The following is a 26,415-nucleotide window of genomic DNA, read 5'->3' on the forward strand; positions in this document are numbered from 1 at the left end:
TGGGCACTCTGGCCTTCATGCAGATATTGGCTCATGATTTCAGGGAGGTCTGTGTACCCTGTCTGAGACCAAATTCACTGTAGAAATTTTTTAAAAAGGCAAGGGGAAACTATGGAAGGATTAAGAAGCCTGAGGATGTGAGAAAATCAGAGGAGAAAAGACTTATTTCTACTTGGCTAAAGCCACTGTCCGTCTGAGATGTCTGGTTTTCTCAACAAAACTGTGCTTTGTAATCTAGATGGGTAGACACTACATACAGTAGCATAGAGCAAAATGGTAAACCTCTTATTAAGTGTACCTTCTAGCTAAACATGTACCTCCTGATCATGCTAAAATTCAGTACTACTGAACAGGATGTGAAAAGGGAACTCATTTTTGTTTTTTGATTTAGGACAAATGATAAATGTCATACAATCCAAGGAAAATGCATCCAGCAAGACAAAGCAACAGATGGGCTCAAAGAGAGTATTACTCATCCGAGACCCAAAAAGAGAATTGCCTTGCAGAAAGGTTTTGGAATATTGTGATGCTTTTCTCCCCATCTGAAGTGGGGGAGGAGAAGGGAGCTAGTTTTTCCTCACCTCAAGTGTAAGTGAAAGGGCTTTCATACACACACCCGTGTACACATCAATAGCCCTCAGAGGACTTAATATTTGCTCTGGACATTTGGAGATACCTAAATTAAGCCTAAAAAAAATCATCAGGGGAGCAGTGAATGACTGACATGGTAGCACAGAAGGCTCTGTCACATGTGGACTGAAGTTTGACCTGCAGTGGCAGACAAGACATACACCGGATACAGAAGTTGGGTTGGGCAAGAACATGGAGAGAAGAGGGGTTCATATGGAAGACAGAAAGAGGCACTACCATCATCAAAGGGGCTAGAAGTAGACATTCACAGAAAGAAAAAAAAATCTTTTTGGAACTGTGAAAGCACCCCACAAAGAACCAGTGCTCTTTCCCAAAGACAGAGACCTACCAACTCCACAGAGCACCCAGTGCCAGCTCCTAAGGACAGCCAAGTATGACTGCTTGGGCCCTTAGCACTTTCTTGTCACCCTAGCTCTAGCCCTGGGGGAGCCAGAAAGCCCCGCTGAAGAAAGGAGCAATGCAAGCCAGTGAAATAGAGAAGGAACACCCGTGTCCCTCCTTCCCTCCTAGGATACCAGCCTGAAGGAAGCCCAAGTTGAGGGAAGGAAGTATGTAGCTTTAAATGAGTTCAGAGCTGTGATGATACCCTATAACTGGGCATTTTAATTACTAAAATGAGATTTGTCTTTTTTCTCATTAAGAGTGAGTGGAGAGCTTCTGAATCATCTAATAGTGTCTGGGAAACTAGTGAGATTTAATTTAAGGGCAGGAGAAGTAGCCCACGAAAAGGATTTCAAGAGACCCTGTGATCAAAAGCTTTTAGGCTTTATGTCTATATCCTGTTGAGTACTCCTTGGATGTAACAGATGCATTTTTTTTTTTTTTTTACTGTGGTAAAATACATATAATATAAAATACACCATTTTAACCCATTTTTAAGTATATTGTTCAGTGGATTTACATTCATATTGATGTGTAACCACCATCAATCCACAAAACCTTTTCATCTTTTCAAACTGAAGCTCTATTTCCATTAAATAATATGTAATAGTTGCACTTTAAAGAGGAAATAAAAGAACTCAGCATAAGGCCTGGCTCTTGGCCTTGGAATTTACTACATGCTTTTGTCGCTATTTTACTTTCACTTATTCCATTTCTGATGCTCTTATTTTTGTGTGTGTAGATCTGAGTTTCAGACCACATCATAGTCCTACTGCTTATGAATTTCCTTTAACATTTCTCATAAAGTAAGTCTGCTGGTCATGAATTCTTACATTTTTTGTTGGTCTATGAAACTCCTTACTTTTCTTTAACTTTTAAGGAATATTTTTGCTGAGAAGTCTGGCTGACAGCTTTTTTCTTCCTTCACCACTTCAAAGATGTCACTCCATTGTCTTACTGTTTCCCTGGCCACTGATGAGAAGTCTTCTGTCATTCTCATCTGAATTCCTCTGTTGGGAATGTGTTTGTTTTCTCTGGCTGGCTGACTTCAAGATTTTCTCTTTGTCTTTGGTCTTCAGCAGTTTGAATATGATATACCTTGGGGTGGGTACAAGTGTTGGTATTTATATAGCTAGGCAGAGCTAGCTGAGGTTCTGGGATAGGTGGGTTGGGGGTCTGTCGCTAATTCTGAAAATTCTTGGCCATCACTTGTTTTGTCTTGTTGCCTTTTCTTCACCCTCTTTGGATTCCAATTACATGAATATTTCACCATTTACTACTATCCTACAGAGCTTACTCTTTTTTTTCCCCTCACATTTTTATCTCTTTTTCATTTGAGTAATTTCTATTGAGTTATCTTCACACTCTTTGATTCTTCCCTCAACTGTGTCCAGTTTACTGACAAACCCACCAAAGGCATTTTACATCTCTCTGCATTTTCCGTTTCCCCCATTTTTTCATGTGGCTTTCTCTTTTATAGTTCCTGTCTCCCCAGTGAAATTACCTATGATTTTGCACACATAATTTTGGGTTCCTATCAGAGGTAAAAACTAACTTCATAATTTTAGATGCCTTTCCCTTCAGAGTCGTTACTGTATTAATTGCAGCCATTTAAGTTCTAATGTCTGTGTCATATTGGATTCTGGCTCTGATGACTGCTTTGTCCAATGACTGTGCTCTTCTGAACCTGTTTCACTGGTCTCCTAAGTTGTTTTGAAAGCCATGCATGTTGCACAGGGCAGCAGATTCTGTGCTTACAGGTGAGGATGCCTTTCCCTCTGTTAGGTCTTTAGCGCGAAGGTTTGTGTTCATCTGGTCAGGAGCTGTTCTGGATGTGAAGTTTGCTCTCTGCTCAGCTATGAGTCTCCCCACTTGACTTTGGGGCTTCGCTCTGCACAGCCCTTCTAGTTGTATGCCACTATTACTCAGTGCTTGCTAATGTGGGGGTTGGAGAACTGGGGAGGGAAGACGGGCCCTGATGCTCTGATTCAGACTTGGTTTCCGGTGGGCACTGTGAACAGGAGTCTCGGTGGTGTAGCCTTCCTCCAGAAGTAGTGTTACGTGGCACGTGTCCTGGTGCCTTCCCTGGGGGTAGAGCTGTTTGTTTTCTCTTCCGTAGGTATAGTGGGTCTCCCCTACTGACCTCAGGATACATTTTGGTAGTCCTTCCTCCTAGAGATTTGTTTCTCAAGAATGAGAGGGAGTGGGTTCTCAGTTCAGTTTCAGAGGTGGGTTCCTTCCCCTGTCTCACCAAGGGATACACCAGAAGGGCTGCAGTTTTGTGCCATTCTTCCCAGAGATGACAAATTGGAGTTGGCAGCTGGAGAGACAAAGGGGTTGGGTCTGGATGGTGGCTGAGCAGTGACTGCTATTCCCCTCCCCAAGCCAGCACCACAAGAGAGGCTTCTCAGTATGCTCCCAGGTCTTTCCTATGAGTGCCTGGTGGAGGAGAAAACTGCAGGAGACCACAGCCCTCTCTCTGTTTGTGGCATTCTCCTGTGAGCCCACATTCAACTTCAGAAATTCGTTATAGTTTTCTAGCTGAATCGTCTTACTAGTTGATATGGCCTTGGGTGGTGTCCCATATGAATGCTTAGGTCCCATTTCTTTCTGAAGGTGCCTGGCTCTCATCACATTTCAGGTTAATTGTTTGCCCTACGATGTCTGTTCTTTCAAGGGTTAAATCGTTTCTCTAGCTTTTTTTCTTGTTTTGAGTGAAGCAATGCATCCTCTAGCTCTCTATCTTCTTTCTGTAGCTCTGTGCAGAAACATTACTGTTTTTAATAGCACTTTACCATGTTTCGTGCAATCCTTAATCTTCTTTGAACTACACAACCAACCTGGGTCAAGCTCATGTTACTGCTGCCACAGCCAGACAAGAAAATTGGCTAGAAAACTTATTATTTACTATGCTGAATATGGATGGCCAGTTCTTCATCTTCAAGTATTAGGTATTATTATAAACTCCTACTTCACTCAAGAGTAGATTCTTATCAGAGCTAACACTAAGTTTATGATTTTAGATGCTTCTGAGTTCCCATGAAGTCATGAATTTCTCTATGTAAAATTCTAGCTGGTATTCATTTCTGGACCTTAGAATTCCCTGGTTTTCTTAATAGTAAGAACTCAAGGTACTGAAAACAACTTAACAAGCACTATGTCCCATACTTGAAAGTATATAAGATGCTTTTAAATATTGAATATGTCCATTTTTTCACGAAGTTAGATTTTCAATAAACCATTCAAGTACTTATTGAGATGATTGCTGGGTGCTACGAAATCAAACGGAAATGTAGGCAATCTCATTCTAATAAAATTAAGTCTGCACCATACTGAAAAATATTGAAAAGAAATAATTCTTCATACATGGTATAAAAATGCCAACCCACTTTCATGTCTTCTTTTAAGGGTCTATATAAAAGCTGAGGTTTTTCTGAACCCACCCCTTTGAAGACTTCCACTATTGTAATTCATTGTCCTTTCAAGTCCAAGTAGATTGCTGGGTTTTACATTGCTCTCCTTGGTTGAATAAGTATATGTGGAAAGGATTTATTTTTAAGTAGGAGGGTTCATTTACCAGCTGTCCCAAGCAATGTACCAAGCGTATTTCAATGTGAAAGTACTACTTTAAGTTGGAAGTTCTGCATGATTTTTAATCCTTTGTGAGCTCTCAAAAGGAATCTTTAGGAACACAGTAGACTAGAACACATATTATAAACATTACTTTGCCTGAGTAATTTGATTTATAATTAGGCATATTTAGTAAAACCATGTACTTGTAAAAGCAACTTATAGGCACAAGTTGACATAGTTTTATAATCAACCAAAAAGGCAAAGAAATTCAAATAAACACTATAACTGTACTGAAGGAGATTAAAAAGCTATCAACCACCTATCAAACAAATGCTCCACCAGGGGGTGTAGTCTGCATTTATTCCCTTTGCAGCCACTTTACTTAGTATATGCACCTCAATGGTTGTATAAAAACTCTATTTTTGTAAGGTAATTTATAATGTCCTACTGGCTTTTGATTTTATTCCAAGCTTAACTGTTTGTCAGTCAAACTCAGTGATTTTAACACTTTTGTTTTCTTATTAACGCTGAGTTTTAAAGAATCTGTAAACAGACATCTAGGATCTTTAGGGGAATTTGCTGTTAATTCTAGGTCCATTTTTTCCCATAGCCAGGAATCCTTTCACAAAGCAATTGTTTCTTAGCAGTAAAGATAATCTCACAAATATTCTACAGCTAGATATTCTAGATAGAAATTTCTTTAAGTGAACCTTGTCTCTAATGAATTTGAAAATACTCAATTATCCTAACAACAAGAAAACCAGCAGCTAACAGTCATCAGTTCCAAAATGAAATGTTTATTTCAATCACAGATTTATAAAATTGGTTTACCTCCAGAACTGCATTTGATGAACACAAATATTTTGTTAGACACTGACTCACTAAGATGTGTGTATTCACAAATTTACCCAGCAAAAGAGATGTTACAGCCATATCAAATAGTAAGTGAGAACAATAGCTTTTTTTCTGTCCTGGGCAAAATGTACACTGCCTTGAAACCTACATCAGCTCAGTGTTACCTGGCCAGTTGGTGGCAGGGCTGTTGTTGAACGCAGGAGTTTTTGTAAAAGGTCAAAGTTCCGGGGCCACTCATGCCCGTGCAGTCAGGGGCCTGGGCTTCTGTCCCTTGGAACTCTTGCTGTCTCTAGACTCTCCATCTTTACCCACCTCTCTCCTGGGGAGGAGGACAGCACTGATTGTTGCTGCTCGTACAAGGGCTAATAGGGGCAGGAGGTGTCAGTAACGTACAGCTCCATGCAAGGCAGCGTATAACACAGGCTGAGGCAAAAGAACCATATTCTCAGCAGCACAGTACTCAGTAACTAGCTTACACATGAATACGCACTTGAGCTCACTCTGCAGGAACTCTAAGTGGTCGTTCTACCCTCACTGCACATCCCTCATGCCACTCGGCACGTACCGATCCTCAATCTAACTCCTTCCAGATGCCTTGCGGCTTCTTAGCACTGCGGCAACAACTGCAGCCATCACGCACCCCTTTGTCTCCTCAAGGCTGTAAGAGAGAGGTGGTACTATGCAAGAGTCTTGATATACCCTCACAAGAAGAACTGGCTCAGTCTTGCATTTTGAAAATATTCAGACTTTTTAAAAAAAATTGCACTGTATGTGTTTATGAGGTTGGGTTCCAGAGACCTGAGTTTGAACCCTAACCCTGATCTTAAGTGCTCTCTACATCTCTGTTGCTTCTTCTTTAAAATGGAGATGACATCATATAGGGTTACTGCGAGGATTAAAAGAGGTAATAGATGTGAAGTGCATAGTTAGCCATCAATACATGTTAAGCGAGGCCATTATGATGCTTTCTGATACTTTAAGTCACATAGTTTGCTCTAATCCAAGGAGCCAATTCAAATCCCTGTGCCTTAAAGACAGGGAGGATATGAAACAATATTGATTTGATTAACTGTTCCTCATTTTCAGTGATAAAGGTCTAACATACATCCTGTAAGCTTTCCCAATGCTCCTAAGATATTGGGGGTGGGGAGAAGAACTGGAGAGGTAATGCATTTTTTAAATGTTCAAGGCAAAATTACCGCTCATTTAATTTCCTAAACATTTGTTCTAATTCACCAGATATTTTGCTCACTGCTTTGTCTTTCCTTCCTCCATTTGCATGTGCTTCGTTTTTGATGTGGCACACACTTTAAAAATACATTATTAAGCAGACAAGCATATCACCCTTGGAGCTAGCACTCTGTCCCCTGCTTATTCTTAACCAATCTCCTTTTGTGTTCTTTTGTGCTGAAGTGATTAATCATTTCAACTATTCAAGGGTTGCTGATGATCTTTCTAGATGATGCCAGCTACGATGACCCCTCCTCCCCCACCATCCACACCATTTAAAACATGCTAGGAATCTGCTTTGGAGTCTTTATTCATGTCACAGTGGGCTTCTCATTTCATACAACAATAACTAGTGGACCTCCCAAAGAACTGTGTTCATTTCACATGTTTTTCCAGAGTCTGGGCTTGGGATGTGTGTGGAGCGGTTGGTGAGAGACATCGGTGGAAAAAAACAAACAAACAAGGAAATAGGAAGTTAAGAAGTCAGAATGATAAACACTTATTTTACAGACTAAAGGAGACATTTTCTGTTCACAGTCTGGAGAGAACCTGTTGTACCTTGTTGTTTGATTTCATCTTCCTCATTGCATGTGGCTGGATTTTCACACCCCAACCCCACCTCTTTCCAGTTATTTGCAATGGAATTTTCAAATGGCTTTTGTAGTTCAAGTTCAGTCTCAGACTTACCAGGATCTCAATCTGTAATTTGGTTACAGAGAAGCAGCCTGGGTAGGTTTTCAGGGATTGGTCATTTTTTAGAAGTTATTACTAACATTTTTAGCTAACTTTAAAGGTTCTATTTTGAAAAGCCCATTTTTTACTCCCTGCCCTCCCTGCCCCCAGATATACACCATTAAACTGCATTCAAAAACGTGTTTAAAAATTGGACCAAAATACTGCTAGGTCACAAGTTATTGCAGGGAAGGGAAGACTAAAATGATTCATAAAGGAAATATGCAGATACAAGTATTTCAGTAACATTAAATGAATTAATATAGAATCTCAGGGTAATTTTAAAAGAAATATGTACTTTACATACAGAATTAATCTATATTTGAGACTATTAAAAAGATATTTACAAGTAGCTGAGGATAGAGTTTTAAATTATGGCATAATACGTCAATAATAAACATGCTGACCTTAAGATTTTTAATCACATTTCAGAGGCCCAATCAATGTTCATAGATAAATACTTTGTTTAAAAAAAATAACATAAAATCTTTAATATTTTTAATTCCACAAAACCACAGATGTCTAATTATTTAGGATTACCATGCAAAAAAAAAAGGCACTGAAATAAAATCTATATTATACTGAAAATCTGTAATAACAAACAGTGTACTGCCCATAGGTCACAACTTCTGTAATGTTCTGGGAAATTCAACCGGGGAGAGAAAGATACCCATTTGTACAAACAGGCACATCCTTTTAGTGAGAGGAGAGATGGAGGGAAGATATATTAAAGAAAATAAATCCCCTACTGTTAGCATATAACAATTGTTCTCAAAGCTAATACCTGGAGGGACAGGAAGAGGTGTACCTTTCCTGATTTATCATCAGAAACTGAAATTGCTGAGGAAAGCAGTATTTGGTAAAGGACTGGTCTCCAGAGAATGGAGGTGTGAGTAGTGGTACTGAGCACAGTACTTCTCCAGAAATACCGAGGTCCAAGTGGGGCCAAGAATGGGACAACATGCCATGTGCAAAACCACGATAATGCAAAAAGAGGGCAACATGCCATGTGCAAAACCTAGTTAGAAGGCCGATGTTAGGTTACCTATTCTGAAATTACGGGCTGTGTAGATAGCTTTCAAAATCAGAACAAAATAAGATGCCTCTAAGTATGGAGCACATTCTAAAAGTTATGCAAAATGTCCGAGTTCCAACCCCTACCTTTAAAAACTACTTACACTACATTGCATCCAACCAACATAAAACAAAAGACTTGCACACCTACAAATCACATTTTTCAGAACTTGTAAGACAACATACAAATGAAATGGAAAGGGAAAATAAGGTTTCTAAATCTTCTCAGGTTATGCTGATCTAAATAATTATGAATATAAGGACTACAGAAAATGTAGATTAATATCTAGATAGGTGGTCTAATTTTTTAAGGCCCTTATCTCGTTAATCTACAAATTATCATCTTCTATTTAAGAAATTATTTTCAACTTTCCTACTTGGATACAAATTTGTGGCAAATTTGTAATTTCACATCCTTCAATTTGGAGAAGTAAAGGAAAACACTGTGTGTGGTTTTCATGATAATAAATACAATTTTTAAATGTGTGTCTTGAACTGACTGCTTTTAGGTGGATGTGTTTTAATTGTTCTAGGAACTGCCTTCCACAGAGCATATTAGCAGTGGAAAGAACTTTGACTTCCAGCCCTTGATGTTATGAGCAGCAAAATGATAATTAACTAAATTATCCCTGCGAATTTATTATCTTGATTTCTTCAACTTGTACATTACACTCATTATCTATCAAAATGAAAAACTCCATCTCCTGAAAGATAATCAGAACACAAGCAGCAGATAGAAAGGGCTAAGCTCTCCTGACGTATACACCAGCAAGAGCTGCTGGACTCCTTTTCACTCCCAACCCTCAGGAGTTAGGAGGTGAATTTTCATCTCTCTTGCATTTGTGCTAATTGTAGGAAGTGTCCTAATGTTCCAGGTCACACAACAGTCTTGGTTGTCCTTGGAGAGCTGATTTTCTAGGGGAGCTGCCACCTCAATATTTTTTGTTGCAGGACTGGAAGGACAATAAGATAGAGAGGAAGAACAGACATTGAGCAAAAGGTCAGAGTCATCCATTCATTATTCCCCATCCATTTATTCAGTATTTATTAAACATTTGTTATGTGACAGTCATTTTGATAGTCCCTGGGGATAGATGGTAACAGCCTAATGAGGACATGAAAGATCATTATGACTCAATGTAATAAGTGGAGTGATAAGAATAAAGGCTGCCTTCTGGGGAAGACAGAATAGGAGCATCTAACTCAGACTTGGGAATCAGGAAGGCTTCCTGCAAGGAGTGACCTCTCAAGGGAGGCTTGGAAACAGCTGAATTTGGGGTGAGAGGCAGATGGAGCATATTCTGTAGACAGAAGAGCACAAGGTAAGCCCAGAGGCAAGGGCAAGGTGCTTGGTATCACTCTTGCAGACATGGAATATAGAGTGTGAGGTGGGCAGTGGGGAAAGATAATGCTGGAACACAAGGCAGGGTTAGGATGTGCGTGGCTCTCCCAGACCACATCCAGAAATCTGACTCTGTCCTCAACCCAGAGGGGAGCCACAGAAATGTTTTTTAAAGTGCACATGCTTTGGAAAGTTGATACTGCCTACATTGGGGGAGCTGGCTAGAAGCAGCCAGTACACAGGTGGCCGGGGGGGAGGTCTCTGGAATAATCTAGGTGGGAAAGGATGGTGGACTGAACAAGAAGGGTAGCATGGAGATGGAAAGAAGCAGACCTGTTTGAGGGTGATTCAGAAGACAGACTGACAGCTTGGTGTGGAACCGAATGTGGTGAGAGTGAGGAGAGTGCAGTGGGTTGAGCAGCTAGTGAATGACGATAATGCATGCTGGAGGCAGAGCCAGTGGAGGTGTGAGACAGCATTAGGGTGGAGGTGTCCACGACACACATAAGGGGAGCAACTGGAGCCCTGGGTGGCTCAGTCGGTTAAGCATCTGACTTCGGCTCAGGTCATGATCTCAGAGTCTTGGGATGGAGCCCCGTGTGAGGTGTCCTGCTCAGCAGGGAGGCTGCTTCTCCCTCTTTCTCTGCTCCTCCCTCTGCTAGTGCTTTCTCTCTGTCTCTCAAATAAATAAGTAGAATCTTTTTTAAAAAGTGGAGCAATCTGGGGGCACCTGATAGATGAGCATGAAACTCAGAAAACAGCTGGGGTCAAGATATACACTTGCCCGCCACCACAGCACAAATGCCACCAGAAGCTGGAGAAAACTGTAGCCTCTAGAAAAAGAGGGAGATGGGACAGAAGTCCAAGGAATCCTGATACAAAAGGGGTAGTTACAGGAAGAGAGGTGCATGGAGAAGCCCAAGAGGAAATGACCACCCAGTGGGAATAAACCCAGGAATGTGTGGTGAGAGAGGCTAAGGCTTGAGCATTTCGAGGTGGACACTGTGGTCAGCACATGGGACGCCCACCAGTGTCACATGGGAATGGTCACACTGGGAACAGTCTCTGTGCTTAGCGAGAAGAAGCCTGCGTGGAGTGGGATGCTGGTAAAAGCAGTTTCAGGGGAGGGCGGGAGGAGGAATTGGACAGCTTTAGGATCATGAGGAAGTGGAGGTGAAGGCACACAGGGGGCTCTGGCCGAGGGAGTCAACCGAGGAAGGGGAAAGAGCCCCAAGGAGTGCAGCAGAAAAGATGCTCTCTTTCAAAGTTGGAAAGCAGGAGTACACACTTACCCTGAGGACAAGACACTGTGAGCGCCCCAAGCTGGAGGAGACCTGAGAGAGATGGCACCGCCAGCTCCTGGACAGGCCAAAAGTCAGGAAAGACGGAAGGAGGGATGCATGAGATACAGGTAAGTTTCCAGGTCTGTCGGCAGGTCAGAATGCAAGAGGTCGGCAAGACAGAATCTAGGCCTGTTTAGTTCTCTACTATATACCCAGAGCCTAGGACAAAGCCTGGCACATTGGCCAATGAAGCCAGCAGGCCAAGGTGCTCATGCTAATAGCGTCTGTCTCCTCAGCGTCTGGGTCAGTGAAGCTCCTGCTGAGGCAGGAAGGAGGTCCAGATGTCAGAGGTACGGATCAAGCAGGATGGTTTGACTATGCCAGATTAACCTGGTTCTTGAGGATGAAAAAGTCTTTCTCTGTATAAATCACAGATACATATACCATACACAGATGTATGGCATATTTGCTCTATTAGAATTTTGGGGGGCAGCAATTAGGAAGGGTTCTAAACATTCCCTGGAAGGGGATAACAGGATAAACAGCACAAGCCAGCTACCGTGATCCCGGCCTGAAAGTGGGATTCAGCATAAACAAGAGGTCACAACAGGCTGGATGCCTAGAGGGTTCCATGATCCAGGCCCCAGAGCTGACTGCTAGAGAAAAGTTTTCACTGCCCCATCCTGGAAGTCCTGGAGGGACTGGGGGTGGGGTAGATTCTAAAGGTGGACAAGAGACCAAGCACAATGGTGCCTCCTTGCTAATAGGAGTGGGGGGCATCAAGAGGACATGCCTCAGAGGAACGTAATGCCTCACACATGGCGGTTTCAGCCACAGGCTGAAACTGGCCAGCTTTCTGGGGGAAAGATGACTGTGCCCTTAGAGAATTTGATGGGGCAGAAACAATGGTAAGAGGTCTTCAGTGACTTGTACTCAAGGACCTGTCTGCATGGACCAGCTGCCTGAGAGAATTTCTAGGTTACAGAGAGAAGCAAAAAAACATAGGGTAGAGATGAAGAAGGTCACAGGGCCTTTTATGCTAGAAATTTTCTGACACAAAGGTTACACACATGCAGACACATATTCACAGTCTAAAAATACTTTGGGAAACAAGGAGGATCTTATTTGTCTGCACATGTTAAGTACTAACATCACTTCAGCAAATATTCTAATGTTTTTGTGCTTCTTAATTAGCACTCCAAAATATTCTTTATTAAATGACTTAATATAATCATTCCATTAATTATTACCATCTTTGGTATGGTTTTCAAAGTCCAATGAGCACACATGCTTATATTATACTTAAGTATAGAAATGGGAAAGAGAAAATAAAATTGCATTCGTTCTGTTAGGTAAATTTAGCAAAGGACATGAAGCAAGTCGAGTGGCTGGTACTATTAGCATTTCACTGTTGAAGAGCAGCACTTAAGAGAACCCAAGATTAAACATAAGTATGTTCTTTGGGAATTTACACATTTGAAAGTACTATCAGATATTAAACTCTCATGTGTATTGATATTTTCTAGAAGTAAAATAAAAACCACACTGCAATCGTAAACTTCATTCATAATAAAGATAACACGCTTTGTTCTAGGTGATCCAAGGTTAAGCACTTATTTTTCTGAGAATGAGGATTCACCGATGTACAAAGAAGCAGACTACCATGAGGGTGCTGTGAAAACCTGAGTGGCATGCATGGGTGACAAGTCTAGTCCGATGGATCACATATGCTCTCTCAGGTAGCGACTGTCTCTTCTTCTGTCCGACCCTACTACACTCCTGTGTTGCTAGGGGAGGACTCTGCAAGGTACCTTTCAGAGGAGCACTGGCATTGAAAGGAATGCATCTCTATTTGCTTTCCTCCCCACGTTCTCTCTCTTACTGATTCTATAAGCATTTGTCCCTTTTGTGTGTCTGGCAGGTGTTTTAAGCCATGGCGTAAATCTACTGCTTTTTGAGTTACATTTGATCTCTTATTTCTTTGTTCTGTTGATGTCCCTTATAAGGTGAGAGCAACAGAAAACATACAAAATCAGGTGCTTTTAATGCCTTGGTCCTCTAACATGATGCTGAGCTTCACCAAGTATCCTCATGAGAAACTGTGAAACTGGGTCTTTGACCTTGCCTGAAGACCAGGCCTTCATGCATTCTGGCTGGCTGACACATGCTTCCCTTGCATATCTCCAAGTCTTTACTAGCCTGGCTACAGCAGGAGGCATATAGCGCTGTTAGCTTCCATGACATCTAGTGGCATCTAGGTGTTGTTAACATGCCACCTATGTATCTCCTCTTTTCTCTCAGTCAGCACCTTCAGAGTAAAATAGTGACCAACACCCATGAAAAGATATCAACTGAGGTATCAGAATTCACTCTTGACTACTGGGGGGCAGAAAGTATATTCCCACAGACCTCTAGCTAAATGGGCTGCTAACATTCCTTTCGTCTTCTAACCCCATCGTTCTGTAAATGCCTTTGTAATTTCTAATGATATGCATCAGAATGAGACAGACAAACACAGAGAGGCAAAGCTATTAGTAACCGACGGGAGCTTCCAGACCTCTAGGGTTCCTTTGGCCATCACCCCCAAAGTCTCTGGGCTCAGAAGAGATCCTAAATTAGAGTGGTCTCTTGCCCCACCTCTCCTAGAAACTAAACACCTCTGGAGTGATCACAAAGTCTACAGAGTGTAGCCAAATGGCCCCAGGATGTAGGAGCAGGCTATTGAATACCCCTCAAAGACACAAGGATGCCCTTGGCAAGCAGAGACATTTAAGTAGGGCTTTTAGTTTCAGCCAGAAGGACTAGCATAATTACATCTCTTAAAAATGCATCTATGGTTGTAAAATAAGGTACACATTGTGGTATTTCTATTTCTAACCATTCAGATGACCAAAAGCGGAAAGAGAAATGAACACAAAACACTACCAGCCAATAATTTTGTCTTGAGCAAGACTTGTAAGTTTTGTCTGGTGAATTTCTCTAGGTCTACATCAGGTTTACTCCGGCTTTGATTTTATTTCACTGCAACAAGTAATGGGATGTATTAATGGAACTCTACTGCAGCTGTACCTGGATTGATTTTGTCATTTGTGGGCTTCATTTTGTCACTAATAAAATCTTTACTGTTTGAGACAAATGAAATAATTGATAAAGGAATGAGTGTGAGCTCGAAAAAGCCTGTTGGGTCTGAAGCAGGGGAGATGTGACTGAGGTTCATCTCTGCAAATGACCCAAACAGGTCACTTAAAACAAGTTGTCTCTTTGTCCTCTATTTTCTCTATAGACTGGTTAACATAATTTCCTTTGGGTTAAGGAGCATGTAGACATTTAAGTACAAGGTTTGTCTTGGCCTACCATGCAGGTCTGAACAGTGAGGGAGCCATAATAATGGACACTTTACATGGCGTGCTTTAAACGCTCTCCTCACTCACAGATCTCCCAGAATCAAAACCAAAAATCTTATCCAGCCGGCTCCTCAGTATCTAGGAAAAGAGTTCCTTCACTTGTTGTAAGTCTGTTCAATTGTAATGTCAGGAAACTGATTTGGGCCCCCAGAATTTAAACAAGTACGAGTTACCCCCTTCCCATCAACAGAAATGCAACTGTATGTAAATATTCACTCTAAATATTTCATAGGGAAATTGGAATTAAATTAGTGACTAAAGGTGAAAACCAAGAAGATAATCTGCTCAGATGTCACACTGAAATTATCTTTAACTACATCCTTTAAGTCCAAACCAGGATCTCCAACACTAGTCTCTTATGAGGAAGGCTCACAACGCTATGAGTAGTGCCCCTCAACTACTGCTATCTAAAGCTGTCTTGCATAAAATTTGTGCATGCTAGATTCTAGCCCTGCACAACCCCATTAAGTTGTAAACGGATTTTATTTGCTGAACAAATGTTAATGCCATTCTACGTTAATGGATAATGCTACGAAAAGCACCTAAGTATTACAGCACTGGAACCTTTAAGAATGAAATATAGTGTAACTTACAAAACTGTCTGTTACAAACATATGTCAGCCATGAGGGCTCCTAGCTCTTATTGCCCATCTTCACAGAACTCGGTTGTAATTTCTCCCTCGGTTAACTGAATTTTGCAATAATACACAGATTTATTAGGTCCCAGGATTAGAATCCTCTGAGTTAGAGTAAAAAATAATTACACTTTAGAATATAATGTAATATTCAAATGACTTGAAAACAGTCACCTCAGCAAAAATAAGAGAGGGTAGAGGAAAAAGAAGCTTAAAGATGAAGTTGATAACATTGGCCATAAAACCTCTGTGAGTTCAAGTGCACAAATGCATGATCTGGCACTTCCAAACCATAAACACATGGAAATGGGAAACCTCCCTTTCACGGCAAAATGCCTGAGTGGTTTCATTATTGCACCAGGGGGATTTCTTCATTTAATAAGATAGCTTAGTAGAGAAGATAAAGAGGGTGCTGGGGCCAGACGGTGCTTGTTAAAATCCCAGCTCTACCACTTTCTAGTTGTGTGACCTTGGGCAAGCTATGTTTCGATTTCTTCGTCTGTAAAATGGGGATGTTAACAGCGCCTGCCTCATGGGGACTGTGTGATGGTTAAAGGAGCTTATACATGCAGGAAACGGAGAACAGTCCCTCATCTGTAATGAGTACTCCATAAATGTTAGCTCTCCATCATTTGGCACTTGTTCTTACCTACAGGACTGACTGCAAATGGAGAGGCCCTGAATGGAAACTATGGCTTCTCCTCACAAAAGGTCTCTTGACGCACTGACTTCCTATTCTGTCTTGTCCAGGTGCTGCTCCCTCTACTGCACAGAAACCGCACTCAGTAAAGTCACTGATGAGTTTTTTGTTGTCCAGTCCGTGGAGTGGTTTTCAGTCCTCGTATCTCTTTCCCCCTCAAAAGTGCTGTGCGCTGTTGAGCTTGAAACCCTCTTTCCCTGACTTCTAGGACCTTTGATGGCCACCATTATCCCTCAACCTCCCCATTTGTGTCCTCTCCCTTTCATTGGCCAGTGGATCTTACTCTCCCTGGCCCTTAAGTGTTGGAATTTTGGTTCTCATTGCTTCTCAGTCTCTTGTCTCTCTCCAGGCAAATTTACCCATGTCTGTGATCTTATTACCAATGTGCTAATTAGTAAAAACGCTGGCCTGCTGCTTAGACCTCTGTTCTGAACCACAAACCAATATATGCTCATCTACATTCTCCATGTTTCCTGGACTGTCTCAAAGGTACTTCAAATTCAACAGGTCAAAAAATTAATGCAGGATTTCATCCCACCCCCACAAACTAGCATCACCCTTAATATTCCCAGGCCTTTGAGTGCCCCACCGAGCATCTATCTATCCTCTGGGCCAGCTGCAACAGCCTCTCACTCCTCCCCTCAATCCGTTCTGCTTAGCAGTCAGAGTAGAGTATCTAAACGGCCAATCTGATCACATCATTCTGGCTCATAGTCCTTCACGGTCCCCCTAAGCTTATCTTGGACAGGGCTGAGAAGGTACAGCCATACCTGGCTTGTCCTGCCTGGCTTTTGCCACTTACTCTCTAGCCACTCTAGGCTCACTGTCCTTGCTGGGTCCCTAACTAGCCAAACCCTTCCTGTTTCTCTACCTGCAGCCTTAATATTCTTCTGCTTAGGTCAGTTTCCTTTTCATCCTCCAACCATTAGTCCAAATGTTGCTTCCTCAGGGACGTTGTTCTTGACGTAAGCTGAGGTCATGTGCCCTATGGTGGGCTCTCATAGAACCCTGAGTACTTATCACAATTAACACTAGACATTTATAAATAAATGTCTAAATAAATGACTAAAAAATAAAACTTAGTATCTATTCCTTCTAGCACATGGCCGGTTTCAAGAGGGTCATGTCTGTTGGGCCCACCATTATTTTCTCAGTACCTCCCAGATGGAAAGGGCATGCTAACACTTGTTAAGTGAGTATCTCAATTTTCATTATTTTAAGGCAACTTCATGACCTGCTCATTCTCCACAGTAAGAGCCATCACTTAAGTGTTATAGCTCTAAGTAACAAGTACCTTGGTGACTGTGACTATATCAGGTTTACATGAGCTGATCACAAGGGGAGAGAAAGTGATAAGGAAGACTGGGCTCCACAAAGACTATCCATGGGAACCCAGTGCTAAAAAGACCAATAAGTCATGTCCATGATTTAGAGCAAATGGAATCTCTTTGTGAGCTATCACTCATTCTCCCTTAGAGAATTCCTTCATTCACTCACTCTCACTCACTCACTCACTCATTTATTCATTCTACAAAATCATGAATTCTCAGTTCCAGACATTAGGGGCACAGTGTGGGAGGAAGACCAATGTGGCAGATGCACAATAAATGTATAATAAATGCAGATGCACAATAAATACCACAGAGAAGGAGCCCCATGCTTGTGTTTGGAGGAGAGGAAATGCTTAGGACAAGAGAAAAAGACAATCTTGGAAAATGACTGGTGTGTGAGAGGCAGGAGACAACCAAGGAAACATTCTGGGCAAAATGGGAACACTGATGTGATCCTCTAGGAGCTCCCTCAGTACCAACTACTACTATTAACATGTCTGGCTGACAGGTGAGGGCAGAGTAAAGGCCCACCTGGACACCACCATCACCTCTGTTTCCACTAAGCCTATACCATTTCCCACTGGACTGCTCTTCATGGGCTCTGGGAAGATGAGAACTTGGGAGAGGGCTCAGCTGCTTTTTTTTTTTTTTTTTTTTTTTTAGAGAGAGAGGGAGAGAGGGAAGCAGGCTCCCTGCTGAGCAGAGAGCCCGATGCGGGACTCGATCCCAGGACCCTGAGATCATGACCCGAGCCGAAGGCAGAGGCCTAACCCCTGAGCCACCCAGGTGCCCCAATTGCCTTTTGAGGAAATCATCATCTCCACTGCCCTAACCTTGCATGTGTTTCCAAATCAATTATCTGCTTGGTCCAGGCTTTCCCTTTTGTTCCATGCCTGATTCAAAGTGGGCCATGGCAGTGACAGCACCGCGGAATATTAGGGCCAGTATCAGGAAGTAGATGTGGGAGCAGGGGGCATAAGGCTTTGATCAGCTCTCTTGAGAAAAAAAAAAAAATAATAATGCTTTAAACCCTTGATTGCAGCATTTATTTGTATTTAAGGTGAAATTTTATGTTACCTCAATGATACCATTTTGCTGTTTGAATTACTCAAGCCCTTATTCAAACTTCGGGCTCTGCTTAGAGTACGGAAAAGAAAGGTCAGGTGATGGATTTCTACCATATCCTCAGAAAAGAGAAGAAAGGATAAGAATGGGTAGGATCTTATAAATTGGGAAACCAAAGAGGGATTTATTGTGTTCCAGTATTACCACTTTGCTGATATAAACACCATAACCAATAAACCAGTGTTTAAGAAGGCTTAAACACTGAATATTTGGACTCTAAACATGAAAGTATGTCAAAAGAGAAACAGGAAAATTATATTAATACTTTACTCTATTTGTTGTTTAATCTGAAACAAAGCCCCAGGTTAGAGACAACACAGATATAAAATACAATATGTATTTTAACATATATTAAATGCCAGAAATGAAGCTACCCATTATCACAGCTGTTTTCTATATAAATCTTTGCCAGAAAAACAAAAATCATTATGAACATAACAGATCAAATTTCAATTCCTTATTTTGGTCAACTTGAGAGTTAAAAGATTTATTTATGAAATAATGCTTTCCAGGAAGGAAGGAAAAAAAAAAAAAACCCTGCCTCTGAAAACAATTTGATGATAAATGCAAATTTTTAAACCAAATAATTATATTACTGTCACTCACTAGCAATTCAAGAAGTGTGTAGGATGTCCAAAAGTTAGAAACATATTAAAATAAACGTTTTTTCTTTATAGGGAATTGCCATCCCATCTGGTCTAATTTGTCTTGGTGTTTTGCCCAGCATAATATCAGTTCTCTGAGAATGTAAATTATTAGGTTACTCCCCTGAAAAAATATGAGTGAAGAAAAAATATGGGTTGAAGATGACATCCTGATTATAAGTTTGAGTACTCAGGAAAACACTAATATGGCGGAAGAGCCCAACCTAAGTATATCTGAGTGTGAAACTGGTTCATGGAGGGTATCTACTAGAGATTTTGAGGAGGAAATAACTGGCAACAGGAATTAACTGGCAACACAGTAAGATGCAAAACAATGTGGAAATAAATTTTCAGACACCGAGCATTACCTCTTTGTCAGAGTGTTCCTGATTCTAATTAAGTTTAGAAGAATAACAAGGCAACCCTTGCCTGAGTGGAAAGTACAGACTATTAAAGGACGCTTCTAAACAGGAGGGTGATAAATGGGGGCATCTAATGTGTGCACAACCATATTTTTCATCTCAACTCTGTTCTTCTGTCTCCCAGACGATCACTTTAACACAGTGTCACCTCAGCCTGTATGAAGGCATCAGGTTGATGGGTAGCTCCTAGATTTCAAAACGAAGCAATGTTTTTATAAAGTGGCATTTAGGCAACTTCCATGATTGCCCTCAGAAAAGGTAAGCGTCAAACAAGAAACAGAAAATAGGCTCCTCTGACAACATAGCCACATGCCTCGTTCTATTTGGAATCTACGTCCAACCAGTTGGTAAGATTTGTTAAAAAAAAAAAAAATGTCCTTACCCGAATTATTTCTTCAACACAGCTGTTTGTGTCTCCAGATCTACTCTCCTGAAAGCAAACGGAAAAAAAAAAATAAGCCTAATAGCACAGATTTATGGTTACAAAGAAGAGAGTACACGTAAGTGTCTAAACTTGAGTTTGGACCGGGAGTGCCTGACGTGGGACTTAGTGATGAGCTCCTTTCCTTAACAGGGTAGCCTGAGTCGCGGCTACGACTGCCCCCTTCCCTGCGGCACAGCAGACATGCCAGCCAGGAGCACCGCACACACCTGCAGGTCAGCTCTGGGCCCCCCAGTTGCCCCCCTGCTAAGCAGGGCAGGCTCCTAGGAGGCCAGCAGCCAACTGGCAGCGGGTGTGAGCTCTGTCCCCCTCACCCCCAGGCTCCATCAACATGTGGAAATGCTGCCTCCACTGCAAAAGTGGGACCAGTTCACCCACTAAACACATGCAATGGCTTGGCCGAGTACAATGGCTGCTAAGGCTTAAGCAAAAGACTGTCCCCACTTTCTAAGTAGAAGTCTGGTAGTTTCACCATCCTCAAAGCCCAGATTTACTGGTTTGATGAGCCGAAAACTGAAAGACCAAAAGGAGAAACATCCTCTCAACAGTTGCACAGCATGCTGGGTGTCACACTCCAGAGCCACTTGTTCTGCGACCCACACTGCCCTGTGCTGTGGAGATGTTAAGGGCTCTGAGGAATGGTGGCTTCGGGTCGCAGTCGACACCAGGGAGCACTTTCAGTTCCAGAGAGTCTGTGTGGTTACTGCTGGTTCCATAGCTCGGAGCGCAGGAAGTGGTATGGTGGGGACATGAAAGCGGCAGCTGCTGGTAGAAGTGCCCGTGGTGGTCTCAGGGAGATACTTCCCCTGGCCTTTTAATTCAGTGACGTTGGCCACAACTCAGGATGGCATTCGAGAATAAGGCTGTATTCACCATCTTCTCCAAGCCCATTCTCCCATCCTCTTCACAGTGCTCTCCCCACCAGGGAAGCCAATCTGCCCCTTTCCATGTTTTCTTGTTAATTCTAAGTCACCCCGCAGATCACAGGTCACTCATGACTTCCTCAGAGCAGCCATCCCTAAGCCTCAGCATCATTTACTTCTTCAGAGTACTCACCTCATACAGTACTTAACTCTTTAATGATATCTCCTCCCTCTAGAACATACACTCCACAAATTGAGGGGCTCTGTGTCTTTCAGCTGTACTTCACACAGTCCTGGGCGTGTGCTGTAAATGCCTGCTAGTGCACACTATGTGAAGACATGAGCTTCTTCCTCTAGTCTCGGGAATGTGAGGACTACCGCAATCAGCTTCAGGACTTCGCAATATTGCAAAGGCTTTACGGAAGAACACACCTTTGTACCCTCCCCACCCTGTGTGTACCATGCCACCCTGTTACCTGTTACCAGAGCATTCTGTCTGAAATATTCTACCCTTCACACTGGGGAAGGGGGCAGGGTGTATAAAGTTATGTGAAGTCTGAAAAGGTCCCACACATGACTGAGAAAATTTGTCCAAGTCCCCTGAGAACCTGAAAGTTCACATGAATCAACCTGCACCACATAACAGCAGTGCCTGGACCAGAACACAGGGCTCCTGACCCTCAGTTATGCACATTTTCGCTACCAGAAGCTTCCCCCCAGTCCCAAAGCAGTGCTTGAAATATATCTAATCCCTTAGTAAACCTAAACTCATTCGTCAAAAGTATTTCATTACCAGGGTTTCTACAAGGTTTATATGGTTTAGGAACTTCTCACGTGTGTGGTAAAATACATATAACAGGAAATTTGCCATTTTAACAGTTTTAAAGTGTATAATTTACTGGTACTAAATATAGTCACAATGCCACCACTATCTAGTTCTAAAAGTTTTTCATCACACTGAATGAAGTTTTCATGCCCTCTGAACAGGAACTTCCCATTCTTCTCTCTCCCAAGCTCCTAGTACCCACAAATCTACTTTCTGTTTCTATGGATCTTTCTATTCTGGATGTTTTATGTAAATGGGATATATAATATGTGGCCTTTTATGTCTGGCTGGCTGGTTTCACTTAGGATAATGGTTTCAAGTTCCTCCATATCATAGCGTGTATCATATTTCATTCCTTTTTTTATGACCAAATAATATTCCACTATGTGGATATACCACATTTAAAAAAATCTATTCATTAGTTGATGGACATTTTGATATTTCCACTTTGGCTATTATGATAATACTTTTACAAACATCCATATACAAGTTTTTGTTTGAATGCCTGCTTTCAGTTCTTCTGGGTATATAATTAGGAGTTGAAATAATGGGTCATATGGCAATTCTATGCTTAGCCTTCTTGAGGAATTGCCAAACTGTTATTCCACCCTGTCCATACTATTTTACATTCCCGTCAGCAATGTATGAAGGTTCTAATTTCTCTGTATCCTCACAAACACTTGTTATTTTTGGTTTTGCATTGTTTTATTTGTGATAGTAGCCATCCTACTGGTATAAAAATGGTTATCTCATTGTGGTTTTGATACGCATGTTCCTAATTACTATCGATGCTGAGCATTTTTACAAGTGCATGTTGTTCAGTTGCGTATCTTCTTTGAAAAAATGTCCTTTGCCCACTTTTTTATTGAGTTTTTTGTCTTCTTTATTGTTTGTTGTAAGAGTTCTTTATATATTCTGAGTCCTAGACCCTTATCAGATAAATGATTTGCCCATATTTTCTTGCATTTTGTGGGCTGTATGTTCACTTCCTTGGTAGTTCATGGATGTACGGAATTTTTAATTTTGATGAAGTTCACTCTAATCTTTTTCTTTGTTCCTTTGCTCTTGGTATCATATCTAAGAAACCACTGCTAAATCCAAGGTTCTGAGAGATGTGCTCATGTTCTCTTTTAAGAGTTTTACGGTTTTAGTTTTTATATTTAGGTCTTTAGTACATTAGTTTGAGAATTTTTAGGTGAATTATATTTCCTTATTATTTGGTATGTCTTAGTTAAAACAGGAACATTATCTTTGTATAAATTACTCCACACTGGTCCCATCACTAACGATTAATAACAAAATATTTAAGGCACAGACAGCCACTCTTGCTCATGGTGCCTCAGCACAACATACATGCCTATCCTTAAAATCAAGAAAAACAGTGTTAAATAGTATGACAGGATTAGGAGACCCAAATGCTTTTACTAATATTTCATTACATCCATCCCTCCTGTTTCCCCAAAAGTTCCAGTTTGGTGACGCAATGTCATAAGCCCCTCCTCCTAGCCCCAATGCCACCCTCAATCCCAGGACTGCTCTAGAAACTTCACCATTCCCTATTTTTTTTTTTAAAGACAGCAAGAGGGGTGGGGGTAGGGCAGAGGGAGAAGGAGAAAGAGAATCTTAAGCAGGCTCCATGCCCAGCTTGGAGCCCGACACAGGCTCGATCTCACAACCCTAAGATCATGACCTAAGCCAAAATTGAGAGTCAAATGCTTAAACAATTGAGCCACCTAGGCGTTTCTGGAAACTGCAGTATTCTAATACTCCAATCAAATTGGATCAGAGAGCTCTTTTTGGAACTTGCCCCAAACCTACTTCCTTTCCAGGGCTAAGGCAATCATCACAAAGGCTGTATGGTAAAGTCTCTGCCAGGGTCAGGCCAGGGCTCAATGGTGTTTAGAATCATCTCTTTTGGAGTTCAGTGGTGGGGATGAGTGGTCTCAATTAAAAGTGTGTCTTCAAACTCACAACCACTTCCCTTACTCTACCTCCAAGTCCCAATTTTTCCCTACCATATTACATACTGGTGGAGCAAATGCTAAGTTCTCATACACTTTCTATTTTCCACGTTAAAACTGTTGAGCAAGAAAAACTTCACTCCATGTTCACCTGGTAGAATCACCCAGGTACACAACATACTAAAAAGACTCTTCAAATTAAACTTTGGGTTTGATTCCTTAAAGCTGTATTTCCCTTGAATACCATACTTTAATTTCATTTGGAGGGATTTATATAAATGACAGTTTGCTCTGATGAATATCTCTTCCTATCATCCTTTAAATTTCCACTATCTTACTATGAAAAAGGGAATCCACTGAGAGAGACATAGAGTATAGTTGCTTATTTAAATACTTCTCTTTTCACTGTAGATGGAGTGTGTAATATTACTACATTGGGTCATGTCGATGACTGCTCCAACCATAAGTTTTGATGGTCTGGACAGATATCAGGTCATTCCCTACTGGGAGAGACACTTATAAAGCTGAGAAAATATCAGAAGCGGAGCCGGGACAAAGGACTTTTAACAGTCTCTGGAAACCCTGGCCTTACATCACAGTATGGTGAGTCCTTGGGCACTTTCTGGAACGTTTCTTACTCCTGAGCACACCACCTATGGACCTAAAACAGGTACCGTGTTGAATCTGAATCTCCAGGACCCCATTTGGATTGCAGTGGGTAGCTATGAGACACAGAATTATAGAAAGTTTGAATTGGAAGCGACCTTAGAGCTCATTTTAGGCCAACTCAGTGACTTTAACAGATGGAGAAACTGTGGCCCAAAGAAGTCAAAGACTTCTCCAAAATCATTCTGGCAGGAAGAGGCAGTTAAGACAGAATTTACACTCATTTATTCAAGACCAGTTCAGTGAATTTTTTGCTATGTCATACTGTTTTTCTAAGGTCAACCCTTAGAACTGGCTCAACTTAAGGTCACTGTCATGCTTGAAGTATGGAAATAAAAGAATTTGGAGAGTATCTGGGTAAATTTCCATGCTGCAAATCATCCAACACTTAGTCACCCATGTGTCTTACTAACCTCCAACAACACATGCATAGACAAAAGGGAGAAGAGATAGGAGAGGAAGTGGAAAGGGTTAAACCCACCATCCCTCCTGTGATATTAACAGATTAGAGACAAGCATTTGTGTCCCCTGAAATTGGAAGACAGAACCCCACCTCTTATTTTCCAAATACACAAAAGGGGATAGGCAGGTAGGATTGGGGTGGGCAAGGGGTAACGGCTGAGGGAGACTGGAGGGCCTTTCACTTCTTGAGGTCTTTCTCAAATCTGCTATTAGCTGCAGTTGTGTGCTTTGATTATATTTACATTTTTAAAACTTTATTTTTTTTTGTGTGTGTTTATGAACAAGATTAAACATGCATGTAATTTACATCTCTAAATTTGTGTTTATATTTTTCACAATAAAGTTATTGCTTTCCCTGGAAAGGTACCCACTGAGAAGGAGGACTGCACAATGCAAATTTTAATTACTCTATATTTTTTGAGGGCTTGTAGCTGTTGTTTCATGCTGAGTTGCTGAGCCGTTGCTCCATATTTACTCTGACTTTGATGAACCCAGCCCATTTCCTATCATTACGTTTTGAAATCTGTCATAACAGTCTCACCTCATTGAACCTCCAACTAAACTTCAATTAAGAGCTAGCAACCCCAGCTGATTCTCCAGCTCTACATTCCCGTCTATCACGTTCCTTCTTCACAGAACTGCTTTCCCCAAATCCTACCACTTAAAAATACACACCACACACCCTACCAGGGAAATGGAAGGAGCTAAGCTGTGGGAAAGTTGAGCTGGAGAAATAGCCAGGAGCATCCTATCACTGAGAGCAGAAGTCCCTAATTACCATGCCAAGCACAGAGCACTGGAAGAAGCAAGCAAGGCTTAAGGAGAAAAGGCTCGATCAAATCAGTGGGAAATGGCATTTCACTGCATAGATGAAGCTGTACACGTCCTATTTTCAAAAATAGTTTAACACTTCATCAGACACACTTAAGGCGGAACTTTCATTCTAAAATAACGCTACTTCACAGTCACAATGCCTTTGTTTGTCTGCAAGCACTCAAAAGGCCCTCAAGCATTTAAACATTGTTTATCACATGCATACTCTTCAACACTTCTACAGAAGTATTTTTAAATAAGTTTTACTAGTCTTGATTTACAAAAAAACTGAGTTATGAAGAAATGAGATATGCCATCAGTGCCACCAAAGCAGTGGGTGAGGATCTAAGCTCGAAATTCAGGGATGACTGCAATTCTACATGCAGCCCAGCCACTGGCTGTATTGCCAGCTTACCTGAGGCCAGTGTCACCTACGGACAGGGAGAAAGCCGGTCAGTTCTCTCTCTCAAATTCAGCCTGTCTTACATCCAACCTAATATCTCCCATTTTGAGGCTACACTCTGCTCCCAACCACCCAAGCTGAAAACCTGCTTCATCCCTCATCAGTCCCCTCTTATCCCCTGAATCTGCTCAGAAAAACAGGGCACCTTTTTCTCTGCCACTCACATCCATCCTTTCCTCTCTGATTCTACTGTTAAGCTATCATCAAGATATTTATACAATGAGAGGAAAAATAAGCAAAAAGAGTAATAAGAAAAGAAAAATGTACAAAGATAATATAACAAATATGCAAACAAAATGATGACAGGTAGTGACAATATTAATATCAACTAAAGGACAGTTGATAGCAAAAAAAAAAAAAGGAATTCGAGAGCAAAATACAGAGTGAGAAAAAAATAGTCTAGGCATTAATAGAGCATCAAAATAAGGTATGCTAGGAGAAAGGCAAAGACATACAATTGTTGCATTTGGAAATGTTTAATCTACCTGTATTGTTCCTAATAGAAAAAGGATGTTGCACCCTCCTCCATATAAGGAG

The 26,415-nt window shown here is 41.4% G+C and overlaps 1 protein-coding gene across 1 annotated transcript in view; it reads right to left on the minus strand.

Annotated features, from left to right (window-relative positions):
• The window catches only part of AFF3 (AF4/FMR2 family member 3), a 525,952-nt gene that overhangs the window by 256,621 nt on the left and 242,916 nt on the right, over positions 1-26,415 (minus strand). The window contains exon 6 of the mRNA XM_032840305.1: positions 19,765-19,812. Within this exon, the coding sequence (XP_032696196.1) occupies positions 19,765-19,812 (48 nt within the window). The remainder of the gene's footprint in view (positions 1-19,764; positions 19,813-26,415) is intronic.

The sequence above is a fragment of the Lontra canadensis genome, unplaced genomic scaffold (genome assembly GCF_010015895.1).
Source record: "Lontra canadensis isolate GAN:19392208 unplaced genomic scaffold, GSC_riverotter_1.0 scaffold112, whole genome shotgun sequence".
NCBI classification, from domain to species: domain Eukaryota; kingdom Metazoa; phylum Chordata; class Mammalia; order Carnivora; family Mustelidae; genus Lontra; species Lontra canadensis.